Here is a 14,841-nt window from a genome sequence, read left to right as displayed (position 1 = left end):
AATAGACTCATTGCCGGATGCGGTCTGCTGATGCAATTCACAGAGAGCAGCGGAGTTGGGAGTTGGGGGCTGTGTGCCTTGCTTGAAGCCACGTTGATGGTAGTTTCCACAACCACATGTTACCCGACGCGAACGCAAACAGAAAATCAACCACATGACCAGTGAGACTGATCCAAAGAAAGCAGACCGAGAGAGACGGTTAACACGGCAGTTATTGAGGGGTGATGATGAGAGGCAGGGAGGGACGTGGAGGAGGAGCAGGACGTGAAAGAGAGGCAAAGTGTGGGGTGGGAGGTTGGGGTGGAGGGGCACATCAGACACAGAGAGTGAGCGCCACTTTCTCTCTCGCTCTCTCTCTCTTTCCTAACCTCCAGATTCCCATGAAAAAAACAGCTGTATCATTCATTAGCCACAGTCCCTCGCTCAGGGTGCGAGTATCTTACGCATGATGTCCCCCCCCCCCTCCCGTGAATGTTATTCCATTCATTCAGAGCAGATCCAAATCTGACAGTGCACTTCGACTGCGGTGACTCTAATGTGTATGTTGTGTAAAGCGCCTGTGCGTGAGTGTCCGTGGTGCGTGCGGGTTGGAGTGGAAGATTAAGAGTGGCGGGGGGGTTAGAGAGAGGAAGAAAGACAGACAGCGTGAGAGGACAGGAGAGGGAGCGCAGGAGAGGGAGGGGGGAGGGAGAGAGAGAGAGAGAGAGACAGAGAGAGAGAGAGAGCGAGAGAGACCGAGAGAGGGAGAGAGACTGAGAGAGGAGAGAGAGCAAGAGGGAGAGAGAGCAAGAGGGAGAGAGGAGAGAGAGCGAGGGGGAGAGAGACAGAGAGAGGAAGAAAGACAGACAGCGTGAGAGGACAGGAGAGAGAGCGCACGAGAGGGAGGGGGGAGAGAGGGGGGAGGAAGGGAGAGAGAGAGACAGAGAGAGGAAGAAAGACAGACAGCGTGAGAGGACAGGAGAGAGAGCGCAGGAGAGGGAGGGGGGAGAGAAGGGAGAGAGAGAGAGAGAGACAGAGAGAGGAAGAAAGACAGACAGCGTGAGAGGACAGGAGAGAGAGCGCACGAGAGGGAGGGGGGAGAGGGGGGGGGAGGGAGGGAGGGAGAGAGAGAGAGAGAGACAGAGAGAGAGCGAGAGGGAGAGAGACCGAGAGAGGGAGAGAGACCGAGAGAGGAGAGAGAGCAAGAGGGAGAGAGAGCAAGAGGGAGAGAGACAGAGAGAGAGCAAGAGGGAGAGAGAGCAAGAGGGAGAGAGACCGAGAGAGAGGGAGAGAGACCGAGAGAGGAGAGAGAGCAAGAGGAGAGAGAGAGAGAGAGAGAGAGAGAGAGAGAGAGAGAGAGAGAGAGAGAGAGAGAGAGAGAGAGAGAGACAGAGACAGAGACAGAGAGAGAGGAGAGAGACAGAGAGCGAGGGGGAGAGAGACAGCGAGAGAGGAGCGAGAGGGGGGAGAGAGGAGGGGGGGAGAGACAGAGAGGAGGGGGGAGAGAGAGAGAGAGAGAGAGACAGAAAGGAGGGGGGAGAGAGAGAGAGAGAGAGAGAGAGAGAGAGAGAGAGAGAGAGAGAGAGAGAGAGCGGACTGTTGCACAGAGAAGGTCTGCGGGGCAATATATCAGGATTGTTCAGCTGGAAGAGGAAACAGAACGGAATGGATTTCTGCAGGACGTGAGGGAGGAAAACAGCGGCCCCACTAACAAACAGGTCTGTAACTCCATTTCCTAACCCGTCTGAGCAGCGCTTTATGTTCTGCCGTGTATTCAGGATCCTAAAGATTAGACGTGTCCGAGCTGCTCTGAGAGAAACACAGACAAGAGAGAGAGAGAGAGGATGGGGGCTATCTTGCCCTCTATCGCTCCACAAGTCGTTGTGTTGAGTAGACAGGAGACCGGGGCATCATGTGACAATGGCAAAATGTGGAAAGGCGGCGTTCACCTTCAAAGCAACCGCTCTCCGTCCACTTCTCGACAACTTTAGCGTGCAATGCTTTTCTCCAGAAATGACTTTTTTCCGGAAATTAAGTGGTTTACAGCCTGTCCGCGGTACTGGCGACGGTCAGGGAGCGGGGAAAGACAGGAAGAAAAATAAGAATACAAAGAGGACAGCGGGAAGAAAGGGATGTCTGTGGCAGTCGCCGAGTATTTTGTTGCGGTGGCCAGCTAACAAGGTTAACGACAGGGTAACGGATTCACTTCATTCATGCACTGGCATGGGGAATGAGGGGCCTTCTCATGGGGGGCTAAGACGGAGGGATGGAGGGAGCGAGAGAGAGAGAGAGAGATAAAGGCGGTAATTGTTCCCTGGAATTCAAAGAAAAAAGGGACAAGGGCATTAAATGTTCCTCATGGTGAGAGACGCCCACAGGCCGGCGTTTGTTGCTCAGAGGGATGGACGACTCATCCTGGTCTACATAACAAGCTCAGATACAAAAGATGATGTGTGCAGACTCAGAATCAGTACCAGTGTCACACGCAGCACATGAAATGCACGGAAACAAACAGGGGAAAGTCCTGTGAAATTTGAGCAACTTACGAAACATAAGGAAACGGGCAGGAAAAAAAGTGTTGTAACATTCAAAATAGGCTACACCAGAAAAGTCAAGTAGCAAAATCAAACACATGAAGGCATGAAGGCTCAAACACACACACACACACACACAGTGATGAACACCATCTCCGGCTTCTTTTGATTTCACTGCCGTGGGTTCTCAGAAGCCATCGGTATAATTTTGAGCACTTACTCCAAATTGAACCATGAACCCTGATTTCATGTACTGAATATCTTAAGAGAATCAGATGAGAGGAGCCATTAATCTCAGGCTGTGTGCTGAAGGGGCTCAGATGGCCCATGAGATGGACCATTAGATGGCCCATGAGATGGACAATAAGATGGACCATGAGATGGCCCATTAGATAGACCACGAGATGGCCCATGAGATGGACCATTAGATGGCCCATGAGATGGACAATAAGATGGACCATGAGATGGCCCATTAGATAGACCACGAGATGGACAACAAGATGGACCATGAGATGGTCCATTAGATGGACCACGAGATGGACTATAAGATGGCCCATGAGATGGCTCATGAGATGGACCAAGAGATGGACCATGAGATGGCTCATGAGATGGACCAAGAGATGGCTCATGAGATGGACCAAGAGATGGACCATGAGATGGACCATTAGATGGCCCATGAGAAGTTAAACCAAAACTTTAAATGTAAAGAAAATGACAGCACAAAAATGAAAAATCAGATGTGTTATTAGATTACGTTATTAGATTCATCATAACTGAACCAAACATGGCACGATTGTATATTTCCCTCTTGCTCCCATGCTTCTGATTTTGAAGCACTGTCCAATTATTTTTGCACCTGAAGCTTTTAAGTGACGACAAAAATATTGGATAATTCTGAATTGTTGGGAGAACCGCTGGCGTCGGAGAAGCCGCGCCATCTGTCCGAGGTGCAGTTTGAGATTCGTCATATCTCTGACGCACACCCGTAACCTGTCAGCGGTGCTCCGGGGCCTTCGGTCGATACGGTTTGTTGGAATTTATGGGCCCGTGGATGAGCTCCATGTCGGCTATGGTGAAACCGCCCGCAACTCAAACACAGTCAACAAACATAGTCAACATGCTCCACATCCACACTGGGTTTTATCTCACGCTAATCTGCTGCTTGAGCTTCAAGGGTGTGTCTGTGTGTGTGTGAAAGAAAAATGGTATTCTTCCAAATTGCTCAGTTTTTGTCCTTGTTCAGCTATGTTGTATGAATACAGCATGGGAAAATAAAAACACACACATCCCCACAACCACACACACATGCACACACACACACACACACACTGACAAAAATATGACCAAAATGTCATGCCCTTTAGCAACACCGGCCCTTATCCATTATTTATGAAATGAATGGCTAATAAGTGTGTGTGTGTGTGTGTGTGTGTGTGTGTGTGTGTGTGTGTGTGTGTGTGTGTGTGTGTGTGTGTGTGTGTGTGTGTGTGTGTGTGCGTGTGTGCGCGTCCCCCCTTCGGGACACACACGGGAATGACCTGCCCTCTCAAAGTTGATTAGCTAGGGAAAGAACTAGAAATATCGTGTTGCCTGGATACAAAAAGCATCATTAAGCACAATTATCAGCCACTTCAATTCACCACGAGCGGCCATCGTCACAGTTTTTCAAAACAAGGCAAGATCAACAGCGCGACCGACACGGAACCGGAACCAGTAGGAGGGGAAACGCACGCATAGGTTGACGTCGAGAAGAAACGAAGAGAGAGGAAATATTTCACAGAGGAAAAGGGGAGACGGGGACGGTGGATAAGACAAACAGTGAAGCAGGTGGAGGACGGACAGGTCATTTTCAGGTGGTGGGTGGGGGATAGATTGACCAAAGACGTAATTATAAATTAAATTAACCACTACAGTAACCCAATAAAGCTCTGCTATCCCATTCGTGGCTTCATTTGCAATGGACAGTGATTTATTTTAGCTTGAAGATTTTGTTATAGGTGTATGTGCATATATATTTAAATAAATCCCCCTCTCGCTCTTTTTCGGGTGGTGTGTGTCTTCCTCAAGCTCGGGTCCTCTACCAGAGGCCTGGGAATTTGAGAGTTCTGCGCGGCATCTTAGCTGTTCCTAGGACCACACTCTTCTGGACAGAGACCTCAGATGTTGTTGCTGGAATCTGCTGGAGCCACTCTCTCAGTTTGGGGGGGTCACAGCCCCTAGTGCTCCTATGACCACTGGGACTACTGTGGATTTCACCTTCCACATCCGATCTAGCTCTTCCCTCAGCCCTTGGTATTTCTCGAGCTTCTCATGGTCTTTCTTCCTGATGTTGCCGTCACTCTGGATTGCTACGTCGATGACTACTGCTGTCTTCTGTTCCTTGTCGACCAACACAATGTCTGGTTGCTTAGACAGCACCTGCTTGTCAGTCCCACAGGATCTTAGCTCCGCCACACTCAACCACCTTTGGCGGTGTCTCCCATTTGGACTTGGGGACTTCAAGTCTGTGTTCAGTACAGATGTTCCTGTACACTATCCCAGCCACTTGGTTATGCCTTTCAGTGTACACTTTCCGAGCTAGCATTTTACACCCTGCTACTAAGTGCTGGACTGTCTCAGGGGTGCCTTGCACAGACTTCCATCTGACCTGGTGCAAAGTGCCTGTTCTTGTGCCGCTATGATCAGAGCCTCTTTGCTGTCCTTCAGTCCAGCATTTTCAAACCACGTCATCTATCTGTCAATAGTACATTTCAATGACGGGCTTGGTCTTCCAATATACCTAATTTTCTTCTTCCTCCCCACTCTCGGTCTTCTGCTGCCTGAGGTACTCACTCAGCAGTTCATCCTGGTGGGCCCTCTTTCTGATGTACTCGTGGATGTTCCTTGTTTCATCCTCGATAGTGGCTCTGACACTCACTAATCCTTGGCCCCCATCTTTTCGCTTATCCTACAGTGTCAAGCTCAGGTGGAACCCTCCATACATTGTGAGGAGTTTTCATGTCCTGATATCTGTGGCCTTCATCTTCTCCTTTGGCCGGCTTATTACTCCAGCTGGATATCTGTTGACTGGTAGGGCATATGTGTTGATGGTTTGGATCTTATTCTTCCCATTGAGCTAGCTCCTCAGGACCTGCCTCACTCTCTGGAGGGATTTGGCTGTAGCTGACCTACTTGCTGCCTCCTCATGGTTTCCATTTGCCTGTGGAATACTCAGGTACTTGTAACCGTCCTGTATGTTTGTTATCCTGCCATCTGGTAATTAAACCCCTTCCGGATGTCACCCCGGTTAACATCCAGCCATTATCCAAACCGCTTATCCTGCTCTCAGAGTGACGGGTATGCTGGAGCCTATCCCAGCAGTCATTGGGCAGCAGGCGAGGAGGCACCCTGGACAGGCTGCCAGGCCATCACAGAGCCTTATGGCAGACATCGCCACAATCAAATCATTTCAACTGCCCCGAACTAGCATACACTGTGTAAGAGCCATTACCGTGTTTAACTCTAAAGGAAACATCTGTGTCGGAGAGTCCAAAAACATAAACATCTGTCTCCTGAGTGACTGAACAGGTTTCAGCTTCGGATCTATACAGCCGAGATTGACAGTTTTGAATGCACTGGCAAATTTACCAAACCTCCGCAGCTCATTTTCCAACAGCTTGTTGGAGATAAACGGCTGAACACCTGACACTGTGATTCTGGTACAGGGAATCAGCACTATACGTAGATATCCCTGATAACTACACCACTCTCAGTCATCTCACCAACAAAAACACCACCACAGCCTTGTTCACACTGGAAGCAAACAGTAAACTGCCATGTCCAACTTGCTCTCCAACGGCCAACAAAACCTCCCGCACCTCCTGGGCTCCAGCGCGACTATCCGAATCCCATGACGGATGGACGGAGGTGGCATCTTGGAGGACGCCAGTCCTCCTGAAAACAACTCGACAAAACCACTGAACACACACACACTGAACAAAGCATTAAGAAAACTTAGCTGATCGTGCACATAGGACGGATGAAAAACACAGGGGAATATCCGAAAGAATACAGCAAACAATTCAAACTCCGCGCCACTCGCACATCCACCACCCTCACTCATGCTCACACACTCCACGTCCCAGCATGCAGTGCAGAGGGGGGCAGGGGGCGCTACATCTCTCCCTGGAGGTATAGTTGGCTGTAAATGAGAGAGGGAAGAGTTTTCTTGTCATTTGTGCCGCCCAGAGACAAAGGCAGAGAGACAAAGGGAGAAAGAGATGTGGGGGGGGGGGGGTAAGTGGATAAGAAAAGGAGAAATTCGGAGACGGAGCATGTCTCTTCAACTTCAAAAGCGCAGTTATTTCAATGAAAGATTAAGAAAATACATTTTCCTTCCCACTGTGCCACGGAGCCACTGTAACAAACCCCCTACAGCTCATCCAGTCACCAGTTCAAACCTGACCCATAACAGAGCGAACAATAACGGGAAAATTAGATGAGGGGGGAAAAGACGTGAACACAGATGCCGCATGCAGATGGAGAACGATAAGCCCATTGTGAGTCACCGAACGGAGAGGACCTAATGAATAGTTAGATTAATCAGCGATGTGGAGCCGAACTTATGATGGGAAAAACCAAACGAAACACCTGATGGGTCAAGATATTTCAAAATCACCGACACAAACAACGACACACGATATCTTTCACATTTCACCAGACGGCGTTTAGGGCTGACATAACACTTATGGTGGTATACTGTAGACAGCAAACCTCTGCCACAAAGGTCCCTGAAAGCCTTTAGCAGGCGGGACGTAATGAGACGGACAAACATAGCTGTGGGTGGAGGAGAATAAACGACCGAGGAAGAGAAGAGGGAGGGAGGGAAAGAGGGAAGAAAGAGCCGCTGTGTTGAGAGGAAAGAAGCGGGTACTCTGCGCTGACAGAATTAGATTGTGTGCTGGCCTCTCTCTCTCTCTCTGTCTCTCTCTCTCTCTGTCTCTCTCTCTCTCTCTGTCTCTCTCGATTCTGGCCATGGTGAATTTCGCCTCCCTTTGATGTGTCTTCTTCTACTGTTACACATCAGGCCCGGGCACAAGGCTGGCCTGGCCCAAACCCACCGCCGTCTCACATCATCATCGGCTCTCGTCGCTTAGCCTTTCTCTCTGTGTCCTCCATTTACATCTCTCTCTCTCTCTCTGACCCCCCCCCCCCACACACACACACACATTCATACAGACTTCGATCCATCTAGATCCGCTGCTCTGCTTTTAATCCATCGGTGAGCGTTGTGTCAAACAGTCTTAATGCAAAGGTAGCGGCACGGGAAGGGGGAATCAAACGTCTATTGTCTTTACGAAGTGTGATAACGAACGTTTAATTTCATAATATAAGATGGCCCACATCTCTAAGTGGACCCGGGTTCCAGGCACACAGCCTGCGAGGCAATTCAAAAAGACAAGCACTCCCCCTGCTGTTTAAAGATTCGTAGGGATTTAATGTTGCCTTTGGTTAAACTGGTTTAAATCCTTTGTGTTTTCCTCCAAAGGGCAACAGGCCCATTGGATAAGGCTTCTTTACTTAAAGGCTCAGTGTGAGAGGTCGTTTTCAGTCCACCGTGAGTATAAAAGCAGACCACTGTTCTTGATATAGCAGAGATAAGGGTGAGTAAAGTTTGGCGGCACGGTGGCCCAGTGGTTAGCGCCGTCGCCTCACAGCAAGAAGGTCCTGGGTTCGAACCCCGGGGTTGTCCAACCTTGGGGGGGGATCATTCCAGGTTGTCCTCTGTGTGGAGCTTGCATGTTCTCCCCGTGTCTGCGATGGGTTTTCGCCGGGTGCTCCAGTTTCCCCCACCATCAAAAGAAACATGCACGTTAGGGTTTATATTCCTGCCTGTGCCCCTGAGCAAGGCAATGGGAAAAGAACTGGAGTTGGTCCCCCGGCGTAGCGTGAGGGCGGCAGCTCACTGCTCTTAGCTGCACAGATCACAGCTAGGATGGATTAATTTGCAGTAACTGAATTTCCCCCAAGGGGATTAATAAAGGACACTCAATTATTAATCAAAGCTAATATTTCAGACGGTCATCCTGATACATGCTCTCGTTTTCCTACGGAGTGAATAGCGGGAAAGGGAAATAACGGCGAACTTCAGTTATTCCTGTTATGCTCCATGGAGTTTCCTTGAGGATCCACGGAGGTATCCTGACTCCAGTTAGTAAAAACTATTTCTAAGCTGTAATATGAATTATCCCTCACAGTACCTGTATTCCCTTTACAAGTAATGCTGATATGCTAGCTGAGCAGGTTTTTCCATTTGGACAAGTACAATGGAATAGTTAGAAATGTTCGGCAATCACATGAAAATATGTGAAAGTCAAAATTGATCCACAGTTCGGTGAAGGACCTATCTGCTGCTACAACAGCATTAAAACCAGTACTATAAACTGCTATTTGATACAATAAACAAATCATAAATTGCACCGTATTCACCAGACGGGTTTCAAACAATATTTGCCAATAATTTCCTTTATCAGATCTGGGCGGAGTGCCCAGTGGCAAAGTGTCCAGTACCAACCATGTCAGGGGCAATTGAGTTAATGTCAATACTTTTCTGCCAGCCAAGAGGGATGTAAGTCAAGTATCCAAGAGGGATGTGAAGAGGAAATGACATCTGTTGGCATATAATAACTTGATCGTGTTCTCTTGTTCCTCTCCAAATCCAGTTGATAACGTCAGCCAGGATGTCTGGGATGGACATCCTGTTGGTAGACCACAACGAGACCGGAATCTCCTCGGCAGACAACGGAACCTTCCTCAGCCTCTCCCCGACATCGGTTTCCGCGTCGGCGGCCGCCTCGTCGCCGGGACGACAGGGGAACGTTTACGTCTACGTGTGGATCTTCTTCAGCTTGCTGGTTTTCCTGCTGACCCTCCTCATCATTTCCCTCCATAGGCTGAAGAACATCATCACCTCCTCCTCCTCCATTCCGGACTGCAGCAGCGAGGCAGGGAGCTCCTTCACCAACATGGAAATCTGCAGCATCTCCTCCCAGAGGTCCACCGTCTCCTCATTGTCAAACTGAACGAATTGGGGGAAGGGGGGCAGACACCGATGTACATCTAAAGGCATGTTCACATACACACACGTTTCAAGGGCGGATCTGGCGGCCGGGTGTGGGGGGCATCCCTATTACCACCCCACAAAAAAAAAAAAGAAAGATGGTGATTTTGTATTTTTGATCCATTTGAGTCATCACAATAAGCAGTTCACCATACCCTTAGTGGTCTCAGGTGAACATTCCTACAATGTCTTACAGGAGACCTTACATTATAGGCCCCGAGCTTATTTCCGGATACTTCATTACGCCACCATATAGCTGTCTGTAAATACCATAACCACTGCACAGCACTCAAGGAGACTGCAAAGATGACTGGAGAACAACTCAAGAACAATCTTCAATCCACAGGTTTCTTATTATGTCCAAATAGTCATTCACAGCAATTTAACAATTTACGTTTCCTCATCATTTTGACTGCACAACTATATAGGCTGCAACTGTAATTACGTGACAATATACTCCAGATTTTTAAGCACAACTGCGGTGCTACCTCCCAAAAAAAAATGTCCCTCCCTGACCGCCTCATTGAAAGGATTCTGCTGGTGTCGTTGACATGCGAAAACATGTACATGCAGATGCAGACAGACAAGTACATGTGACGAGAGGACACGACACACACACAAACACACATATACACACACTCCATAGCCATAACAGGAGTCGACAGCTTGGTGTTTTATGCATGCATGTTCCTGCCCCAGTGGTCCATTTGATTATTTTATGCTCACAACATCTTGTTGTGTGATGAAATTTTAAATAAAGTTTTTCTTTTCTTTTTTGGGACCCCCCCCTCTTTTTCTCCCCAACTGTACTTGGCCAATTACCCCACTCTCCCGAGCCGTCCCGGTCACTGCTCCGCCCCCTCTGCCGATCCGGGGAGGGCTGCAGACTACCACACGCCTCCTCCGATACATGTGGGGTCACCAGCCGCTTCTTTTCACCTGACGGTGAGGAGTTTCACCGGGGGGACGTAGCGCGTGGGAGGATCACGCTATTCCCCCCTCTCCCCCGGAACAGGCGCCCTGACTGACCAGAGGAGGCGCTAGTGCAGCAACCAGCAACCCCCCCCCCCAAATAATCTGGCTTCCCACCCACAGACACGGCCAATTGTGTCTGTGGGGACACCCGACCAAGCCGGAGGTAACACGGGGATTCGAACCGGCGATCCCTGTGTTGGTAGGCAACAGAATAGACCGCTACGCTACCCAGAACAAAGTTTTTAACGTCTTTCGAGGACCAAGGTGGGGTGTAGTTCATAAAGGGGGCCAACAATGAGGGGACCTCTTCCAGACTTGTCTCGTCCCTCAGGACTGATTGAAGAGGACGTCCATCGTTTCCTGTTTCATAAAGACGAAAAGCTGCCCTGTGTCCACCTCGTCTCCGACTAACGCCGTTTTCACGCCTAGCTTTGTACACTATATAGCCACTAATATCTGTGAAAACAAATACAAACTCAATATTCCAAAATGATTCATATTAAAGACAAATACTTTGTAAAAAAAAGTTTTTAGAAGTGCATGCTTATTTTGAATTTATTCATCGTAACTTTATAGAGTGTTTAATAGTTTTTTTTTGTCGAAGACAAATCGAAAGACACTGTGACAACTGTTCCAATGCTACGCTAAATCATTTCACGTTGGAAAATAATGTTGACCTTTTATGGGTGTGTGTGTGTGTGTGTGTGTGTGTGTGTGTGTGTGTGTGTGTCTAAAGCCTAAAGAAGAAAAAAAAAGGCCAATCAGAAATGTGATATTTGGGAAGGCAACACAACGTCTCGGTACCTACAGACTGACCAGGTCGACAAAGTGACACAATCCCACAGTGAATATCTCATTTTGATTGACGGGTCAGCGAGCGTGAAGGATCGTCGTCTCTTTGCCTGTCAGCTTATAACGGCATGAGATGGCGGTCTCCACAGAGAGTGAACCATGACAGAGCCGGGCGCAGCCGTCACACTCCTCTGTTCCCTGAGATCTTAATTCTGACATGGTATATCTGAGATCTTAATTCTGACATGGTATATCTGAGATCTTGTTTCTGACATGGTATATCTGAGATCTTAATTCTGGCATGGTATATCTGAGATCTTGTTTCTGACATGGTATATCTGAGATCTTAATTCTGACATGGTATATCTGAGATCTTAATTCTGACATGGTATATCTGAGATCTTAATTCTGACATGGTATTTCTGAGATCTTAATTCTGACATGGTATATCTGAGATCTTAATTCTGACATGGTATATCTGAGATCTTAATTCTGACATGGTATATCTGAGATCTTAATTCTGACATGGTATATCTGAGATCTTAATTCTGACATGGTATATCTGAGATCTTGTTTCTGACATGGTATATCTGAGATCTTGTTTCTGACATGGTATTTCTGAGATCTTAATTCTGACATGGTATATCTGAGATCTTGTTTCTGACATTGTATTTCTGAGATCTTAATTCTGACATGGTATATCTGAGATCTTAATTCTGACATTGTATATCTGAGATCTTAATTCTGACATGGTATTGCTGAGATCTCAATTCTGACATGGTATTTCTGAGATCTCAATTCTGACATGGTATATCTGAGATCTTAATTCTGACATGGTATATCTGAGATCTTAATTCTGACATGGTATTTCTGAGATCTTAATTCTGACATGGTATATCTGAGATCTTAATTCTGACATGGTATATCTGAGATCTTAATTCTGACATGGTATATCTGAGATCTTGTTTCTGACATGGTATATCTGAGATCTTGTTTCTGACATGGTATTTCTGAGATCTTAATTCTGACATGGTATATCTGAGATCTTGTTTCTGACATGGTATATCTGAGATCTTAATTCTGACATGGTATATCTGAGATCTTAATTCTGACATGGTATATCTGAGATCTTAATTCTGACATGGTATATCTGAGATCTTAATTCTGACATGGTATTTCTGAGATCTTAATTCTGACATGGTATATCTGAGATCTTAATTCTGACATGGTATTTCTGAGATCTTAATTCTGACATGGTATATCTGAGATCTTAATTCTGACATGGTATATCTGAGATGTAATTACTGCTCGAAGTACAGCTGACTACCCTTTGACATGTCAACAAAAAGAAACAGATCTGTCATATAAATGGGGGAAAACTGCATTATTCACCCTTCTCATCCTCCTTCACGAAGGACTGAGCCGTGTCAATGGTCTTACCGAGACCTTAACTCGTGCTCCTCATCTGGATTCCACCATTCAGACTGTGTGACGGCCTCACACTGTGTCAGAGAGCTCTCTCTACACGGCCGCCACACCTGATGGTGTCTGATGGCGATGATCTGAGGAACCGAGGAAAAGGTTCATATTTGGCCCCCGTCGACACCGAGACCCCCCCCCCCTCCCCTACTGTACCCAGCCAATTACCCCACTCTTCTGAGCCGTCCTGATCACTGCTCCACCCCCTCTGCCGACCCAAGGAGGGCTGTAGACTACCACATGCCTCCTCCGATCCACGTGGAGTCGCCAGCCGCTTCTTTTCACCTGACAGTGAGGAGTTTCACCAGGGGGATGAAGCGCGTGGGAGGATCAAGCTATTCCCCCCAGCCCCCCCCCCCCGAACCAGACCAACCAGAGGAGGCGCTAGTGCAGCAACCAGGACACATACCCACATCCGGCTTCCCACCCGCAGACACAGCCAATTGTGTCTGTCGGGACGCCCGACCAAGCCAGAGGTAACACGGGGATTCGAACCGCCGATCCTCATGCTGGTAGGCAACGGAATAGACCGCTACGCTACCCGGACGCCCACGACACCGAGATCTGGATCAGCTGTGTGAGCCGGCGTGAGACGACCCGTCAGACAAGTCCTGAAATAATGCCAACGGCCCGTATGAGAGGCGAGATGGCATCACAGACGGAGCAGTAGAAAAAGGTATGATGGTACCTGCGGCCTTGGTTGACTGTGGATGTGATGCACCAGGGGTCGTACACGTCACAGCTACTCCCACACCGCCGGCCGACTGGAGGGTTTTCATGTCATCTCAACTGCTGAGAGGACAGATGAGATTCAGGTGTCTCAGGGCCGCACCGTCAACTCTGCACAATCCAATATAGTGATTTTATCTTCACAGCCCTCCTCCCCACGCCGACACGCTCCGCTTCATTTATAACCTTCCCTGCAGTCGGTAGTGACCGATAGGAGATTGTAACCACAATAAATGACAAGAAACGGGGATAATCGCTTTAGTCACAGTGCTCGGGCCCTCAATCGTCTGGCAGCCGCAGCGATTATTCATCGACACTTAATGTGGAATAACGCCACGGGGCAGGCTACAGCTCCTGCTACGGTCACATATAACGTATTGATCAAAGTGTCACATATTGTTTTGTTCTCCCAGTTTTCACATCCAGTCCTGCTTAAATACAACAGCACCGTCATCCTCAACATCTGTATAAAACCCTTCACGCATGAATGGAACCCACATTATTTTCGGTTTTACAGATTTGAACTGTGGAGCCTCTCAATTAACCACGTGTGAAGAGCAACAGAAGGCAAACAAGGAATTCTGAAGGTCTTGTTTTGTCAGGGTTACATTGGTTTTTTTTGTGGTTTTTTTTAGATGAAACGACTTTTGATTGGGTCTTTAATGACTGCAAGACATGGACATCATGCCAAAGACTTTCAAAGCTCAATGTAGGGAATATACAATTGATGAAATAAAATAATTTACTCTTCAGTTTTTGATGTTATCTGTGTGGAGTTTGAATATTCAACACTAGCCAAACTATTTCATTAACACACACACACACACACACACACACACTGAACAGAGTCAGTGTGAAGTCCGGGTCCTTCACAGTCGCCTCTGCTGAAACAGTTGGTTTATTCAGTACATTAATAACGTGACAAGCTTTTTGGCAGGGTGCAAGTGGTTTGATATGGGCAGAACCGTGAGTGAGTCCTTACAAGCTGCTGAAGATGTGATGGATAAGATATCCTGGCAACCGTCGTGCAAAAGAAGAGCATTCCATCCAAACGAATTTGGGCTGAGATCCGTAATCTGAGATCATTCCAACTCAGAAGAGTAGCTAGACCAGTGGTTCTCAACCTTTTTGGGGTCCTGGACCCCCTGCGTATTTTTGATCTACCCTGAGGACCCCCTCCACCTGATCTTGGGGGAGGGGGGTTGCAATTTGATAGAAACAGTAGAAACTGCATTTTAAATTGCATTATAGCAT

General features: G+C 47.8%; 1 protein-coding gene across 1 annotated transcript; it reads left to right on the top strand.

The window, feature by feature from the left end:
- The first annotated feature begins 1,583 nt into the window (after positions 1 to 1,583).
- LOC130117310 (serine-rich and transmembrane domain-containing protein 1) lies at positions 1,584 to 9,574 on the top strand. The gene is made up of 2 exons (XM_056285522.1): positions 1,584 to 1,697; positions 9,215 to 9,574. The coding sequence occupies exon 2, from the start codon at positions 9,233 to 9,235 to the stop codon at positions 9,572 to 9,574; it is 342 nt and encodes a 113-aa protein (XP_056141497.1). The 5' UTR covers positions 1,584 to 1,697; positions 9,215 to 9,232.
- The last annotated feature ends 5,267 nt before the right edge of the window (positions 9,575 to 14,841 follow it).

This window comes from Lampris incognitus, chromosome 8, assembly GCF_029633865.1.
Source record: "Lampris incognitus isolate fLamInc1 chromosome 8, fLamInc1.hap2, whole genome shotgun sequence".
NCBI lineage: Eukaryota > Metazoa > Chordata > Actinopteri > Lampriformes > Lampridae > Lampris > Lampris incognitus.
The sequence above is the reverse complement of the archived record's forward strand: the minus strand, read 5'-3'. Positions and strand labels throughout refer to the sequence as shown.

Bases quoted from the DNA above. Each gene is read 5' to 3' on its own strand.
- LOC130117310 (XM_056285522.1), top strand. From the start codon at position 9,233: ATGTCTGGGATGGACATCCTGTTGGTAGACCACAACGAGACCGGAATC.